General features: G+C 32.9%; 1 protein-coding gene across 1 annotated transcript in view; it reads left to right on the forward strand.

Annotated features, from left to right (window-relative positions):
* The window catches only part of LOC129003860 (27 kDa glycoprotein-like), a 32721-nt gene extending 17820 nt beyond the window's left edge, over window positions 1-14901 (forward strand). The window contains exons 3-7 of the mRNA XM_054432186.1: window positions 6566-6687; window positions 7801-7955; window positions 10410-10572; window positions 12079-12181; window positions 13111-14901. Of these exons, the coding sequence (XP_054288161.1) occupies window positions 6566-6687; window positions 7801-7955; window positions 10410-10572; window positions 12079-12181; window positions 13111-13224 (657 nt within the window). The 3' untranslated portion in view covers window positions 13225-14901. The remainder of the gene's footprint in view (window positions 1-6565; window positions 6688-7800; window positions 7956-10409; window positions 10573-12078; window positions 12182-13110) is intronic.
* Window positions 14902-16523: the final 1622 nt, after the last annotated feature.

A 16523-nucleotide genomic window follows, 5' to 3' on the forward strand; every position in this document is an offset into this window, starting at 1 on the left:
TGATAATGCAACAGTGCTTGGATCTTAAATCTGATGGAGAATCTTGGCGTGGAATTAAATTATCTACAAATTTATAAATTTTTATTTAACGTCCTTTTCTATCTCAAACCTTTTTTTAGTATACTCAGTTTATAGACAAAACTGTGAAAACTGACTTTTTCCTCATGTTAGCGTCTTAATACAAAGCAGTTCTCATTTAACCACTATTACCAAACTTTCTTTAATTAAAAAAGCAGTATATTTTATTTAATAAAAATACAATACAATAAAAAGTAGTTTAAAACAAATTGTACAAATGCTTGAAATACACAATTTATTACATTTTAGTAGTTATTGCTCATGCTATTACTTTTTTCATACTTATAGGTACTTCTGAAATACGTACCGAATAAAACCCGTAACCTCGAACAAACATTCTAAAATTTCTATTAGAAAATTCTATTTTAGTATTAGTGGCTACCAGCCAAACTGTTGTAAAATAGTGATAGTTTTTGTTAAATGTTAATACAGTACAGGGACAAATTAACTACCTACAGCAAACCTGCGTACTCAACCAATTCCCAATAGATTTTGACCATGATACAGGCCATAATAGCTGATCTGATGTTTTGTTTAGATTTTTGCTCATGCCAAAACAAACTATTCTATTTATCTATCTTCGCAATGATGTGGTGCGTCCTCTTCCTACAGTCTCTTCAAAAACTTCTAACAAGCTTGACGATATTAACTTCTCAGAACTCCCTGCTATGAACTCAGGTCAAAAATTGAAATGTAATATTGGTAGCCAAAGATATATTATAAATAAGAGACACAAAAACCAACAGTAATATAAAATCAGGAGCATGTCGAGACAGTAACATTTCCTTCACTATGGCCTGATCATCAGGAAAACCCACAAATCAGATAAATCTGAATTAAACTACACAGGCTACCATTGCTATTGATTTCCAGTCAATCGTCCTAAGAAATGTCTGACAAAGACTTACCTCTCATCCAATACGTTATCCCACCAACAATCACAGTAATGGTGCAATAGCCCATCTCCTATGTCCATTTAATTCATTCTTATTAGACAAAAAATAAATAAAAAAGGTCATCAGCGGTAGTACTGTACAGGGTTCATAGTAGTACTGTAATTTGGATGAAACACAAAGCTTTTTCGGGCAAAACTGACGGTTACCAGGTAGTATACACTTGTAATATAATATTAGGATTGAAATGTAATTCTTTTAGTGGGGTTTAACTACAATCCATAGGCCTATAAATGTTAACCGTATCTAATAGTTTATTTATCTAGTTGAGCTTAAGTTTTATAAATTTATGTATGCATTCAAGCCTATGTGGGAAAATTAAAGCTAAAAAAAGCTAATGGCTATTTATTGATATATTTATCTGCTTGAAAATTAAAACATTTACTATTATTTTTACATGTGGACTGATTTTAGTGAATTGTTTATTTAAATGCTAAATGCGAATACAGGTGTTAGCTACAATGGACAAGCGAGGGTTATAAGGAAAGAATAAGAACGCCAGAACGAAAGAGGAAGTTGTTTTATTTGGAAAAATACACACAATACTTCTGCTGAATTTGAGTATTACAACGACTCATTGTTATTGTCAGGACACGGTAGTACAAAGACCTGGTAAATATGATCCTGTGGGGAGTGTTGCTGTATTACGTTGTGGAACATTGCACAAGATGACTAAAATTTTCAAATTAAAACAAAGTATAGGTATTTTCCAAGGAGGATACAATAATCTTGCTATATAATACTACATATACTATTATCACCTTACTAATATTATAAATATGAAAGTTTGTGTGTTTGATTGCAAGTTTGTTAGTTTATTTGTTTGGGGCTCAATCACACATTAACATATAGGATTATTCTTATTTATAAAAACCATTTGGGCTCCGCCCCAGAGGCTCTGAAGTTTTCCCATGTTCACTTTTTGGGTATCCATATTTAAAAAGAATCAAAGAACCTTGACACCTCTGTTTCAACTAAACAAGTAAGCTAGGTTCTATGATATTCAATAGCATTAGCCTTTCATTGGTGACACAGGGGAGTTGTCCTCCAGGTGCATTTGTTTTTATAGAAAAATATGTTTTATAGCTTGCCGGCAGTTTTAGGAGCAACGGTACCTCACGTGCATCTTTCTAGGAATCGATTGAACATTAATTTGTTCTCACACCTCCCCCCAAACCCGTTTTAATCAGCTGAAGCCTGGCCAATTTAATTTTTTCAATTGAAATAGCTAAAAAAAATGGCTAATGTTATGAAAAAATGTCTATGTATGTAAAGTTAAAACTTTTTTATTTACAACACTTAAAACTAGGATATCGTATAATTTATTTATGAAATATATATCACAAGTAACAAATAAGTGGACATCAATTCTGATTTATCTACAGTAGACTCCCTCTCATCCGGACACCTTTTAACCGGACATCGGTTTAACCGGACTACATTCGGCGTAAATTACATCTCTTTAACCGGACAACTTTTATCAGCACATTGGTTTAACCGGACTAGATCGGCAGGAAGTGGGCAGTACTGAAACGACTGTTCTCGAGGGAAAGATGGCCTCAGTCCCGAGGCGTCCGGATAAGAGGGAGTCTACTGTACTACCAATCAAAAAGCCTTTAATTTGACTAACAATTTTGTATTGTTTTGTTTGTAGTGGCTAACACTAGTGCTAATCCTCATAGTTTGTTGCTGAGGGTTCTGACTCAAGGTCGAATGATAAGCTGAGTCAGCTGATTTGTGGTCACATGATATGCTGAGTCAGCTGATTAAGGTGTCCTGAGTCATGTTGTTAATGAAACAATACCTTCCCTGCTGCCTGCATATCATTTAGTAGGCATATGCCATGTGCAAGAAAGACTAATATTAGCTAATATGATTCCTCCTCCATATCCTCATTGATTGCTAATCCAGAATTTCAATTACAAATTTGTCATAAGTGAGAATTTAATGTACAAACATAGGCAGCTTAACAAATCTAACTAGTAGTATAATCTTCAATAATAGTATGAAATATCGTCTACACCATCAGTATTATTATCTTTAAATTGCTTATAATTGTTGTCATTGTGTATAAAAAAAACAAGCCAATTACACTCAAATTTATTTGTCCTGGGCACAAAATGTATTGCTATAAAAAATAAAAGACCTAGCCAACAAGAATCATGAGGAACTTCTTGATTATAGTAAAACCTAATAGCAAAATGTTTGAAGCTCTTGTGTAATCCCCATCATTGTCTTTGCTAATTTCCTTTTCACAATAGTCAAATTAATTGGATAAGTGCAGCAAGACTTGGCATTTCTAATAGTCTTTGTTGTTGAACAACGTTATCAAGCTTCAGTGTTCCATGAATAAGAAATAATAATTTACAGATGATTATTCTCTATCTTTAAATTAATCTTATATTGAGTTTTGATTTTGAAAAGTAAATAAGAAAAACATTAGGAATAAAATTGCCTACTAAAACAATTTAGAATATTACTACAAGTTTGTACTTGTGATAAAATTTATGTATGTATAAAAATTTGGAAATTCTTTTAAAAGAGTTCAGCATAATTAAACTAATGTTTTTACCATGAAAATATATATCATGAAACAGTATCAATAAAAATTTAATTTTCTCTTGTAAATTGTGTGTTTTAGTTTAAAATGTACTAAAAGACTTTGATTGTGCCTTTAATTATTAGGCTACCTTTTTTACTTGTATGTTATTACTATTCAAAAGTTAAAAACAAACAAAAAACAATGGACAGAGAGGCTTTTAGTTCCCACATGGAATTCAATTCAATTGTTTTACTGTCGGCTACATTTACTGTGGACTTTGTTTCCTTGAATATCAAAAAAGTGATAGTTAATGACAGTTAAATTTGTATTAGTTTACTAACAATTAACAAAATAGGATCAACCAATCACAATTGTACAGAACCATTTAACAATCTTAACGCTTTGCTAAGCAATATTAATACAGTGAAGCCTTGTTTTAACAAATTTTATGGGCCTAAGATCTATATATTCTTCACTCAAATCAGTTTGTACCCATGTGAAACTTTCAGCTGTGATGAACCAAGGGCCAGATTTAGGAGTATGCCGCCTAAATAAGCTAAATCAAATTCCCGCTCCCCCCTTCCATTTTTTTTATACTCACAGTTAATAGATTCATATGTTACATATTATACGTTCATTTTGTATGATTTTTTTGTTTTCTATCTAGTTTATTTGTTTGTTTGAGAACATGTTCTTGTTCTTGACTTGAAGTTTTAATTTGGATTGTTTTTGTACTCGGCACCACTGAGTCTCTTCCTATTGTCACTCATAATGAACTGTATCTTATTTCATTGAATAATTTAATCCAGTAATCACAACACAATCATAACACAATCATAGGAGCAGGAGAAAATTACAACATTACTGTGTTTTATCACTGATGACACCGATTGACACACTGTTTTACCGAAACATAAACAAGAGACGTTAGGAAGGGTTGTTCTGACATCATGTAGGGATAGGCATCGATAGCCGATGTTTCCAAAACATCAATGCTTTTCTATCGATGTTCTATGTTTTTTACATCAATGGTAGGCTACTGATGTTTTTGGCCAAGTATTGAGATAACATTGTTTTCCACTACTGGAGAGTACAGAGAGCAGAAAAAAGACTGAAAAAAAAAACACTGAAAAACATAGATGTTTTTGTTATAGTCCCAAAACATCGATGTCTTCGCAACGATGTTATCGGTACTTCGGTGGTTGACGTCGAAGTTACCATCAAGGTGAACATCGGTGGTTGACCTATCGATGCTCATCTCTACAGTGTAGTGACACTGACTCGGCTTACAGTGTTCAGTGTTATCAAACCAAATAACATTGTATGAAAAATGTGCTGCAGCTACAACATTATGTGTGTGTGGAGAAAATTCGTATTATGCTATGAAAAGGAAAGAATAATAGAATAAACATATTTCCATCTCTGTAAATTAATACGCTACATATGAAAGATATGTCTAATGAAGTTTCTGTTATTAAAATTATCAAAATTTATACTTTCATTTTTTAGTAAATTGCCAAAGTGCCGCCCCATAAATTTTGCCACTCTAGTCTGCAGCCTTTTCAGCCTATTTAGAAATCTGGCCCTGGACGAGCCTTTTCTTAGTTTAGCCTACACTGTGAAAGCAGTAGATTTATTTGTTGGCATTAGTCATAACTGATACTCTTTCAAGGTACCAACTTCATTTAAGGTCGCTGCTATACTTCAGTCTTGATTATTTTATCTTCGCATACCCTTTCCACGATTGAACACTGTGGAGTATTGTGCTACTGTATTTCCTTTTGTCATGACTTAACACTGTAGCAGGTATATCTTGGGCCTCCTCGACTCAACTCTGAAGATTTGTCATGCTTAGATACTTGCACTTGAATCAATTCAATTCATCAAGTTCCTATACCTGCCCACCTTGGGTCGCCGGAATTTTATCCCCCTGGAATTTTACCCCCCGGGCAAAGCTGACGCCACTATGACGTAGTAAACTGAGTGGCCAAAAGTTTGTTCGCGGCCGGAATTTTACCCCTGCGGATTTCGAAGTCTAATGAAAATAGCCAGAGCGTGATTAATTAGATTAGCGATAAAAACCGGAATTTTACCCCCTGTCCGTATATCTAGCGTTTAGACAACTGAAGTTGTACGGGCCGGATTTTTACCCCCCGGAATTTTATCCTCATATTTTAACCCCCGGATTTTTACCCACCGGAATTTTACCCCCTAGCCGATTTTATAAATTGTATGAAGTAGCCTATCTTTATTTATTTATTTTGTAAAGAAATGTTCAAAACAATTTTATCATTCAGTTGATTGTTTATACGTCATATTAACCAACTGTTGGCTCCAAAGATATCGAATCCTAATACTAGAATCTCAAAATTAAAATCAAAAAATTGTTCTATTAGTTAATGTTACAAATAAATTAATATAGGCTACTTAATAATAAAATGTTTACTATTAAATTAAAACAGAATGAAGATAATTAATCATTCTCGCTAATTTATACATCTGGCCAGGGGGTAAAATTCCGGGGGTAAAAATCCGGGCCGTACACTGTAGGTTTTTATAATTTGATGTGTTCTGATAAAATCCACAACCGTGAAAATATATGTTTAATTCCACGTTTAATCCATCGAGCTGATGTCGCGAAACTCAAAAGTTCGCGGTCGGAATTTTACCCCCTGGTTTGTGACGTCACGTTTGCCCAGGGGGTAAAATTCCATGGGGATAAAAATCCTCTACCCCCCACCTTTCTTTTACTTCTCATGTCTTGGTGTAATCGAGTACAAAATTTACTGTTAATGTTGTATGTAGGCCTAATGTATTTTATTTTTGCAACAAATATTTGTAATGCTTTTAACTGCATTATGTCTGTCCCAGTTACAATAATCACGATTATAATTAGTACAATTAACATGACTTACTGGTTTTTTTTCTATTTTAATTTCCACTTGCACTATCATTACAATTTGTTCCCCTCTAATTTTACATCTTCTCACAGGCTGCCAAAGAAGATTTACAATTTTGCCTACGTGGACTGGTGAACACCACAGTAATCAAGAAAGAGATAGAACTAGCTAAACCTACTGGAGACCTGGACATCGTCTTCAGAAAGTACTGCAGGTTAGCATTGAGATAATATTAACTTCTGGAAAAAAAGTCTTAGTACCCATTAAAAAATTATTTATTAAGATTTATAAATTTATTTATTAAGATCATAATAAATAATTTTTACTTGGGTACTAAGTTGGTCAATTTTTAATTTTCCTTTTCCTGTATATACAGTAGCCCTATTATTCTATTTTTCATAATTATATATATATATGCATCTGTTAGAGTGATAACTCGAGCAAAAATGTTCCGGTTTTGATGAAATTTGGTACAAACATGTAAACCTACATCTATTCAAACAAGTTCGGGAACCAGCATAATCGGACTATGGGAACGGGGATTTATGGGGTAAAAATTTATTTTTCCCCATTTTTTACCCTAAAAACACAAAATTTCATAATTTCTCTCCAAGCCATTTTGTAGAGCTTAAAAAAAGAAATAATTTTGTACAGTCAAGTGTTGTTGTATGCCCCACGGTTAGGGAGATAATTAAAAAAATTGTAAATTTAAAATTCCTATGTTATTTTTATGGAGAATAAATTAATAAATTGTTGTATTGTTGTAATTGTTGCTTGTTTATGGATATATTTAAACCAAATTTGGAAATTTGGTTTATTTACTACTAATCTATCGAAATTGCAATAAAAAAAAAAAAACATCTCAATATTTTCATTGTAGCAGCAAACCTAAGTACTCACTAAAATTAATTTTAATTAAATAGGAAATAAATCTGACAACTTTTAGGGAATATTTTAGTAGAAATCCAGCCAGGTAAATGGAAATTCGCTTAGTCTGCAGGTTTGCTGCGGCGAGGGTATTTTTTATTTCATACTGTTTCTCTCAAGTAATTTTGAGCAATATATTATATTCAAGGGTACTTACGTATTAAACGGAGGCCACATTTTGTCAGCGCGCTGCGGCGGTTATGTTAGGTTGGGTTATCGTAAATATTATGTGTGTAGGACTTTCCTCGCTTCGTTATGAATCGAACGATACCAGACGAGTTATACTTTCTATTATGATAACCCAACCTAACATAACCGCCGCAGCGCGCTGACAAAATGTGGCCTCCGTTTACGTAAGTACCTATTCAAGACTTGATTTCAAATATTTCAATGTTGGCAGAAAGTCTCCTATGCTGAGGAACTGTGTGACCAACTTCACAGAAGCAATAGAGCCTTGCCTGAGTCCTGAGGAGCTCGGCACCAAACAGACCATTACTAACATCACAGACGCTCTCATCAGCTTTATCTGCTTCAAGGAGGGTGACCGGATAGCATGTACGTATCAAGAGAACAATCAATGATGTGAGGGCAATTCTTGTCACTACCATCGGAATAGTACCAATACCAGGGTTGACTTTAAAATATCATGTACTAGGAACCTACCGGGACCTGGCCTATTGGCCGCTATGAGCTGCAGCATCAGGGCAATTGTGTTGAATGTAAATTCCTCGTAAGGTGTCAGGTTATTTTATTGTTTTCTTACTTGGCCTACGTTAATAGTTGATACAAACCAACTCAAACTACTGAAACATTCAAAAAGCAATTTTGGCAACATCCTGATTAACTGTTGGGATCACAACAACATTGTATTCATTTCCTGTGATTACTGTTTTCTTAATTTCTGAATACTCCTTGTATGATGCCAATTTAAATAAATAAATGAGCTATTAAGAAAAATTCATCTTACACTATCTGTGCTTGTTCTTACTTTTGGAAGTTTTAGTTTTTTTTTTTTTTTTACTACTACAGTAGAACTTATCTTATTTAACTTCAGAAGAACTGGCTCCTCTCTAAGTCTAACCACATAATAATAGCCTTTTGTTAACCAAAACTCAGAATTCTGCACCTTTCATACTTTACTTTTTATGACCGTAATAGGTTTTACAAGTCAGTGAGCTGTATACTGTAAGCTGTACATTTGTGTGGATAGTTTGGTTTGTGACAGTGATTAAAACGACCTAGTTTATTTTACATCAATGTTTTGAAGATTTTGCCTAGCTTTTACTCATGCATTTTCCTACTTTTTGTATATTGTAACATGATTTTATGCTGTGAATTTGCCTTTAAAATATTTTACAGTGACAGAGTACGGAACTTAAATAATGACAGATAAAATTCTCTTTGTTGGATCGTGCATTTGTTATAGATTGACCACTGTGTGATCAAAGGTCAAAAAGAACACAAACACTAGCTTGTGAATCAGACCTTTTGTTTTGACTTATCTTGCATGATACCAAGTATTAGGTCACTTGATAAGACACTGATTGCACACAGTAATCATGATTTAATTAATTTAATTTAGTAATTTTTATAGTATAACTAATGCTTGCCATGATACTGTTTGCTGTAAAATTTAAGTTAAAAGTAATTTTTTCCCACTTTAACATCAGAATACAATTAATGTAAGAATGTTATAAAAATTATATCAAGTGTATGAATTTTAGGTTCTTTTGGGATAAAAAATGAGTTTTTGAAATATCTGTTGTTAAAATTATATTGAGTAACCTTTCTTTGTTAATTTTTGTTAAATTTTGTACTCTTTGTTCATTTTATAATGTAAAAAATTGTCTAACTCTTTGGTGAAAAAGCTTTTCAGGATTTATCATTTTTAGATGTTGCATTTTTTACACTACCACCCACCTAAATAAATTGTGAAGTACACGTTTAACAAATAGGAAAAGTGTAAGTGTTTAGCTGGAGAATGCTACCACCCACCTATATTAGTTTTAAATTGCATTAAAAACTGCATTTAGCTAGCAAACAAACACACTTCTACCTGTATTCAAGATCTTTATTTGTCATTCAGTAATACAAGTATTACAACAGACACAGTCTATGTTTTCTTAAGTTTAACAAACAAATAATTTTCTGTTAAAAAAACAGAGAAAATGCACCAAGTGAGTAGCAATAAAGCCTTAAAATAAAACTGTTAACACAACTATAAACTGTAAAATAAATTAACAATTTACATGAAATGAACAATTAGGAAAACTTTAAAATTAGCTTAATTGTCTAAAAACAGAGAGAACTAATATCACTAGCCAGATAGTCATCTATGGAATAAAACAAATTTTACTTCAACTATTGTTTTAAAATGGAATTAAATCTTATAAAAGCCACACAATCCATACATTTTTTGGCAGTATTTTTTGAAATTGTTTATTGTTATAAGTCTGTAGTACTTGTTTTGGAAACTTAGTTTCTATTGTTGCAACTGGGATGTAACTCATGGCAATTTCCCTAGAGCCAAGTTCCAGAAAAATTATTTCACTCTATTTTAGATAAGGTTACTTCTACCTTTGACTTAGGACACTGAAATTGATATCAAATCTATGTAGTATGGATGTCAGTGAACCAGCCGTAGCTAGTTTACTTAGATATAATACAGTCAAATGAGCCTTTCATAAAGCCTCTACAATCTAAATATACTTTCTCTTGTAGTTTTTCATGCAATTATAGATGATAGAGACACACAAAATTAAATATTTTACAGTAAACTACGCTTTCACTTTATAATCACTTTATATTCACAAGTTATAAAGCACTACACTTTATGCTTTGCTGGCATTTTTAAAAAGCTGGAGTGCATTTTACAGCAGGAATGCATTTTTTCTTTCTTATACTGGCTACAATGTAAACATAAATATCTACATTTGAGGTGTATACTTTACTGTAGTTTACCTCTACTCAAGCTTGTATTGTTGGCCATTATGTCGATGTTGTTTCCAGTGTTCATTGCCGAGGGAGGCCCAGATTGCCTACAGAGCAAGTACGAGGACATCGTACAATGTCTCAACTCTACCTTCTCCAAGTACACACCCAAAGAAACCCTCAATCCGGAGGCTTTAAAAGATGAACTGCCGCAACTCAAGCTCGGTCAACCTGAGTGCAAGTAAGTTACATTTTTCTTTTGTTAAATAGAAGACTTACCATGAGGCATCATTGTTCACTGACCCTACCTGATTGTTGTTTTTTTCATTTAATTTTGGTAGATTGTTTTTGCTCAGAAGGTTTTTGTTAGTTACAACGCAATCAAAGTATTTTTTCTCTGATTTATTCTATTCAGTGTGGTTGGCTTGAGAAAAAATAAATGTTCTCTAATTTATTCTATTTAGTGTGGTGTGTTTACAAAAGAAGGGATGTTCTGCAGGATTCTTAACGAGATGGGATTACTAGAAATTATAACTTGTTCAAATGTCTTCTAATCAGACAATGTTCTAATGGCCTTTTTTGCCAGAAGGGGCTGGTCGTCTATCGCGCAGCGATAATCGCTCCACGTCAACCACTGCCCACTGCTTCGCTTAGTTTCAGGTTAATCTATTTTGCCAGAAGCGTCTATCGCTGACCACTGCTCCTGGAGCAGAGGGAGTCTCAGTCGCTAGTGATTATTAGTAGAAGAAACACCTGTTTTGATGTTGACTTTTTTTTAAGTTGTGTTTTATTTAATCACAACATTGTGATAAAAAATCTGTGAAATTTTTAAATATTAACCCCCCTAAATTTATAATTCTCCCCCATGTTATGCTTATGGGGAATAATAACATTGAAAGTTGCCGACTTTGGTATGTTCATCTGAACCGTTTAGAAACCTGCTAGAGACTTGAAATTTGGGCGGAACTTAAATTATTCAGAACATTTCAGTTACCTTGATTCTGTTCAAGTGATCCTTAAATCGTCATTAGTAGTATGACCAGTTTCGATGTCTATGATGATGGCATCATTGTCAAGCTGGACGTGAAATCGCTCCTAGGAGGTCGTCATGAGTCTTGAAAAACACATACACAAACAAAAACCGATAAAATGCATGGCCACACAACTAATTTACAACACGGTGGCGGGTACAAGGTGTAGGTCTCTAGACTGACGCCGTGTCTTCCTCTCCCCACCTTCCCCCTCGAGTTATCATCTGGTGATAATATCTCATTTATGGCTGCCTCATAAATTATATTGGATTCAAATGAGGATTTATCATTTAGGATGTATTGGGGGTTAATATTGCCGGCCTTGTAAATTTCATATTCCTCAATAGTATCTAAAAATCTTCCTCTTCCTTTATGGGACCGTAGAACCTCTAGATTAATGTTGATAACGACCTCATGACGACCTCTTAGGAGCGGTTTCCTGTCCAGCTTGACAATGATGCCATCATAGACATCGGAACTGGTCGCACTAATGACGATTTAAGGATTACTTGGAGAGAATCAAGGTAACTTAAGCTCTTGTGTACAATTCATGAAGTAATACGTAAGGCAATACACAAGATGAAAATATTTGGGTTGAGTTTACATATCAGCTACCAATAAGTTTTAAAACATTTTCCAAACACAAATATGATTAAACTACCAAGTGTGGTTTATGATAAGTTTGACTGTAATAAATTTGTCGGTCTTGATTACAGTGATATAAAGATCTTCCAAAAGTGTGTAGTCAAACATTTGGAGCAGTGTTCCGAACCCACGCCTGCCAACATCGTAGACAGCATGTTCACATTTGTCAAGAAGGTAATCATTTTGTGGATTGTAGATTTTTATATACCAATATATTATATGGACTGTTATTATAAGCAACACCAATAAGAATAACATCAATATAATCAACCATGTAATTGGTTTCTCGCCTTTTATTATGCACTGAAAATCTTATTGTATTATATTTTTTTTGCAAAAGATGCTAGGTGCAAGAGTTAATTGTTTGCAGAATATTCAATTAAAGTTAATAGATTATCAAGAATATCAAGTTAAAATCTAACAAATTGTGTAAACCATGTTAACCCATCGGAAACTTATCACGGAATGGTTCCGTGATCGGCTGAATAGGCCCAAAAACCTTATCACGGAACAGTTCCAAGATGACGACATAGCTTTATTATTGATTTTTTGTATTATGTAACAGTTATTGTGTTTTATTTGTTATAAGTCTACAGTTTTACAATAGAATCGTTTTCTTATTCTCCCTGTAATATTAGACATTGACAAGGGATATTTATTTCATTTGTACGGTTGGCAATATGTGAACAGATGTGAAGTGATTGTTTACTTTCTTGATGTTCAGACTTTTGTGTTCGTACTTTCAGTGGTGATAAGTCATTATAACTTAGGTACGGGTTTATTGGGCATACAAACTAATTCGATCGTATATTCATGAGTGAGATTGATAGACTTTTGTGTGAAAGTGACGGCGAATCGGGCGGCGTAGGCCTATTGGACAACGATAGTGGTGATCAGAGGTTAGACAGTGTTTTACATAAATAGCTGTAAAACATAAACTATTGTAGATATAATTGTAAATTAAAATTTGTTATGTAGGTAATTTAATAAAGTAAGGTAATAAAAGCAAGAAACAGCTGGGTCCAGTTTTGTACCATCAAAAAGATTTGATCAAAAAAGTTTGATGTTTTGTATGAGTATTTCTAACAACTTGTCATGTACAGGTGACTCCATGTCAGCAATACGAGGTGAAGGCCGGAGCGAGCTCCACTCACACTAGCGTCGTCACCGTCGCCCTAGCTGCAGCAGCTTCTATCCTCATCTCCACACTACTGTAGAACATAGCGTTTGTGTAGTTACTTGATTGCTCATGTAATGTTTTTATAATGGTCCTCAAGAGACATCTTGGGCCTGTAAAAAAAACAATAACTAGCCACAACACTAGAATGTGATCTAAAATGTTTATTTTGAACAAATTTTTGTAGTAAATATAGTTTTTATTGTTTCCTTCTTTGTGTTATACATACAGTGCATACATTCAAATGTGAATTATTATTTTAGAATGTGTTTTTTTATTTGTTTACTTTACAATATGTTCTATAATATTTGAACAATAAATGCCATGCAATACAACAAAGTAACTTTTGAGCCTTAAAAATAGCTGTTAAGCACTACTGTCAACAATAAATTATTTTATAATGTGATCAAAAACGTTTATTTTGAGCAAATCGTTGAAGTAAATATATTTTTTAAATTGTTTTTGTTATACAATACAGTACATACAGTCAAATATGAATTATTATTTTTGTATAGCAAAACTGTATAGTTACTGTTGGGTAAGTTTGGCAAACAGAATTATGCATCATCATCTCCTCTATAATTATTGCTCTACATTTTGAAATGTAAGCACTATTCAATGATCACAGTGGTGTTAGAAAGTAAACACACTTGTAAAATGAAGCTGTAATGGCTGATATTAATCTGTTATTAAGTTACGCACTGCTGTGAGTCGTCTCTCTCTTATCCAGCCACCTTTCTTCAACCAACATCAATTTAATCGGTCATTGTCAAAACATTGACATCCTTATAGAGTTTTTGAAATGATTTCTAGGGTAAATCCATCCATCCAGCAATGGTGATCTGATCGGAGCGTCAATATTTAGGTGTCTGAATAAGAGGAAGACTACTATATGTGCAAATTCTCTTGAAATTATTTCAGTAAACATGTTTGCAACTAAGATTGGTTATGTAAGTTTAGTTGTTAAGTTTTTTTTATTTACAAATTGAATCAACCATCTATCAACATTCCTTACTGATAATACAGTTACCCACTCATTATATTTAGGTTGAGGTGTCTTTTTTCAACGTGATTTAATATCACTTTCACGCATGTAGCCTATCATCAAGTAGACTAGTCATTAACTTATTTTTATCACTTATTTCAGTTTATGGTTTGTTTTTCATTCTATTGTTACTGTAAACTTTTTAATCAAATTTATGATTACTTTTGTTAAATTATTTGGCCATGGTTCATATTGGTAAAGAACAATGATTCAAGTGACAAAGGTGACCAAAATTCATAATCTCTTCACAGTCTTGTAGGATACAAACTACAGCTTGCTTCCTTTTTCTCCCTGTCTTTGAACAGCATAATAATTATTAACAAGTTTTGAGATGTGATCAGAGTCATGTTTGTACGCAAAATAAGTTTCTGCAACTAAAACATTATAATTCAAAATCCAAAGTATACTAACATAATGTTAGTATTTTTGTATAAGATAAAGACTTTAAAATGTCCAAGATTCAATTGGTTGGCTTACAAAATATGCAATCTGTTTTCAGTAATCTTAGTTTCCAATGTTGCCTTAAAAATGTGTGTTTTGGTATTTGAGGTGTTTAATATTCAATTAATGTTTACCCCACGATTGATTTTTGAATCTTGTAAACTGAAGGAATTTAAGATTAGTGAGATTTTTACTTTTTACTCCTCGTTGGATAAGTTTCTTGTAAAGGGCGGCAAAACAGCAAAGTTGTAGAGTATTTTGACCTATACAAGCTACAGCAAATTTATTTTTTATTGTTCTCGAAATAATACATTTTCCTCATTCCTTTAAAACAAGTTAACATTAACATTAACACCAATCAAACAATGTATTTCAACACTTTTTTAGTAAATTTAACATATGAACATTTTGTTACTAGCCTAAAAATACAAATATTATACCTTTTTAATTTAAAACTGCCTTATAAAATATGAATTGTAAGTTTTGAAAACGTTATTTTGTAGAGTTATATTATGGCTTCTACATAAATTACAGATATATATTTTTCATACATAAAAGAAAGTCATTGGTTGCTTAAAGATTCATTAACAGTTGCTTTATATCATCCATGACATTTTTGTAGTTATTGTAAATTTTAATGTTTATAGTGCTGGAAAATAGGTGTTAAGTTATAAATTTATTTAAAAAGAGTTGTAGTCTTTGTGAGTACACCATTTCAAAATTGAAATGGAAACCAATTATTTTTTTTAACCATACCATGTTTACAATATTTGTCAGTGTTAACCCTATAGGCCTATTATAGTTGTAAGTTATAAATTATTTTGCATTTTATGAAATGCAATGTTCCCTTTTGTGTAAATCAAAATACAGGTTAATATTTTATATATGTCTAGTGATTTAAATAAAATCTAATGATGACTGGTTTTGTAAAGTTTGTAATACTCTGGTGTAAAGCTATGACAGCGGTTGATTGAGAAATAAATTGATATTTTTACATAAGTTAATTTATTGATTGTTGTTTTCCTTAGATTGTGTTTCAGACTTTATTCAGATATTAGGAAAATGTGTATAATAGTACATGATGATATGTCAATTTTAATTTGAATGTTTATCATGATAAAATATTATCTTTACAAAAATAAACTATTTTTTTGCCTCTGTAATCTTAATGTCCAAAGAAATCAAAAGAGATACAATAAAAAGTTATATGCAACATTCTAGGATGGAGACAAAAGACAAATAGACAGTCAGTGCTTCTCAATTTGCTATGAAAAGTTTGAATGCTTGTGTGTTTATATTCTGTGGATACCTCATGACTCGTGTCCTGTTTATAGTTTAGTAGCCAACGTCTGCACGATAGACATCAACAGCCTTCTGTGACTGTACCCGAGGTCCTTCAACACTGATCATTAACTAGCTAAGTGAAAAAACCACCTTAGCGGCCTTATCCACTAAGTGGATTACGTTGTTATTTTGTCACCAACATGGCAACCCATAAGGCCCATGTTAATTTTTTTAATTTTTAATTAATTTTTTGTGTTTATTTTTGAGCCTACAGTAGACTCCCTCTTATCCGGACTCCTCGGGACCGAGGCCAGTCCGGATACCGGTTTTTCTGGATAACTGACGTCCCCAAAAACTCATAAAAACCGACTGTTTAAATGCGTATTTGACTTAAATTTAGGAGAGCATTTTATTTAGACACGTGATCACTGGTCTCAAATCTTTCCCACGAGAACAGTCGTTTCAGTACCACCCACTTCCTGCCGATCTAGTCCGGTTAAACAGATGTGCTGATAAAAATTTTCTGGTTAAAGAGATGTCATTTCCGCCAAATGTAGTCCAGTTAAACC

Source organism: Macrosteles quadrilineatus, unplaced genomic scaffold (assembly GCF_028750875.1).
Source record: "Macrosteles quadrilineatus isolate MER2022 unplaced genomic scaffold, UCM_ALF_1.0 Scaffold_9__3_contigs__length_116548681, whole genome shotgun sequence".
NCBI classification, from domain to species: Eukaryota; Metazoa; Arthropoda; class Insecta; order Hemiptera; family Cicadellidae; genus Macrosteles; species Macrosteles quadrilineatus.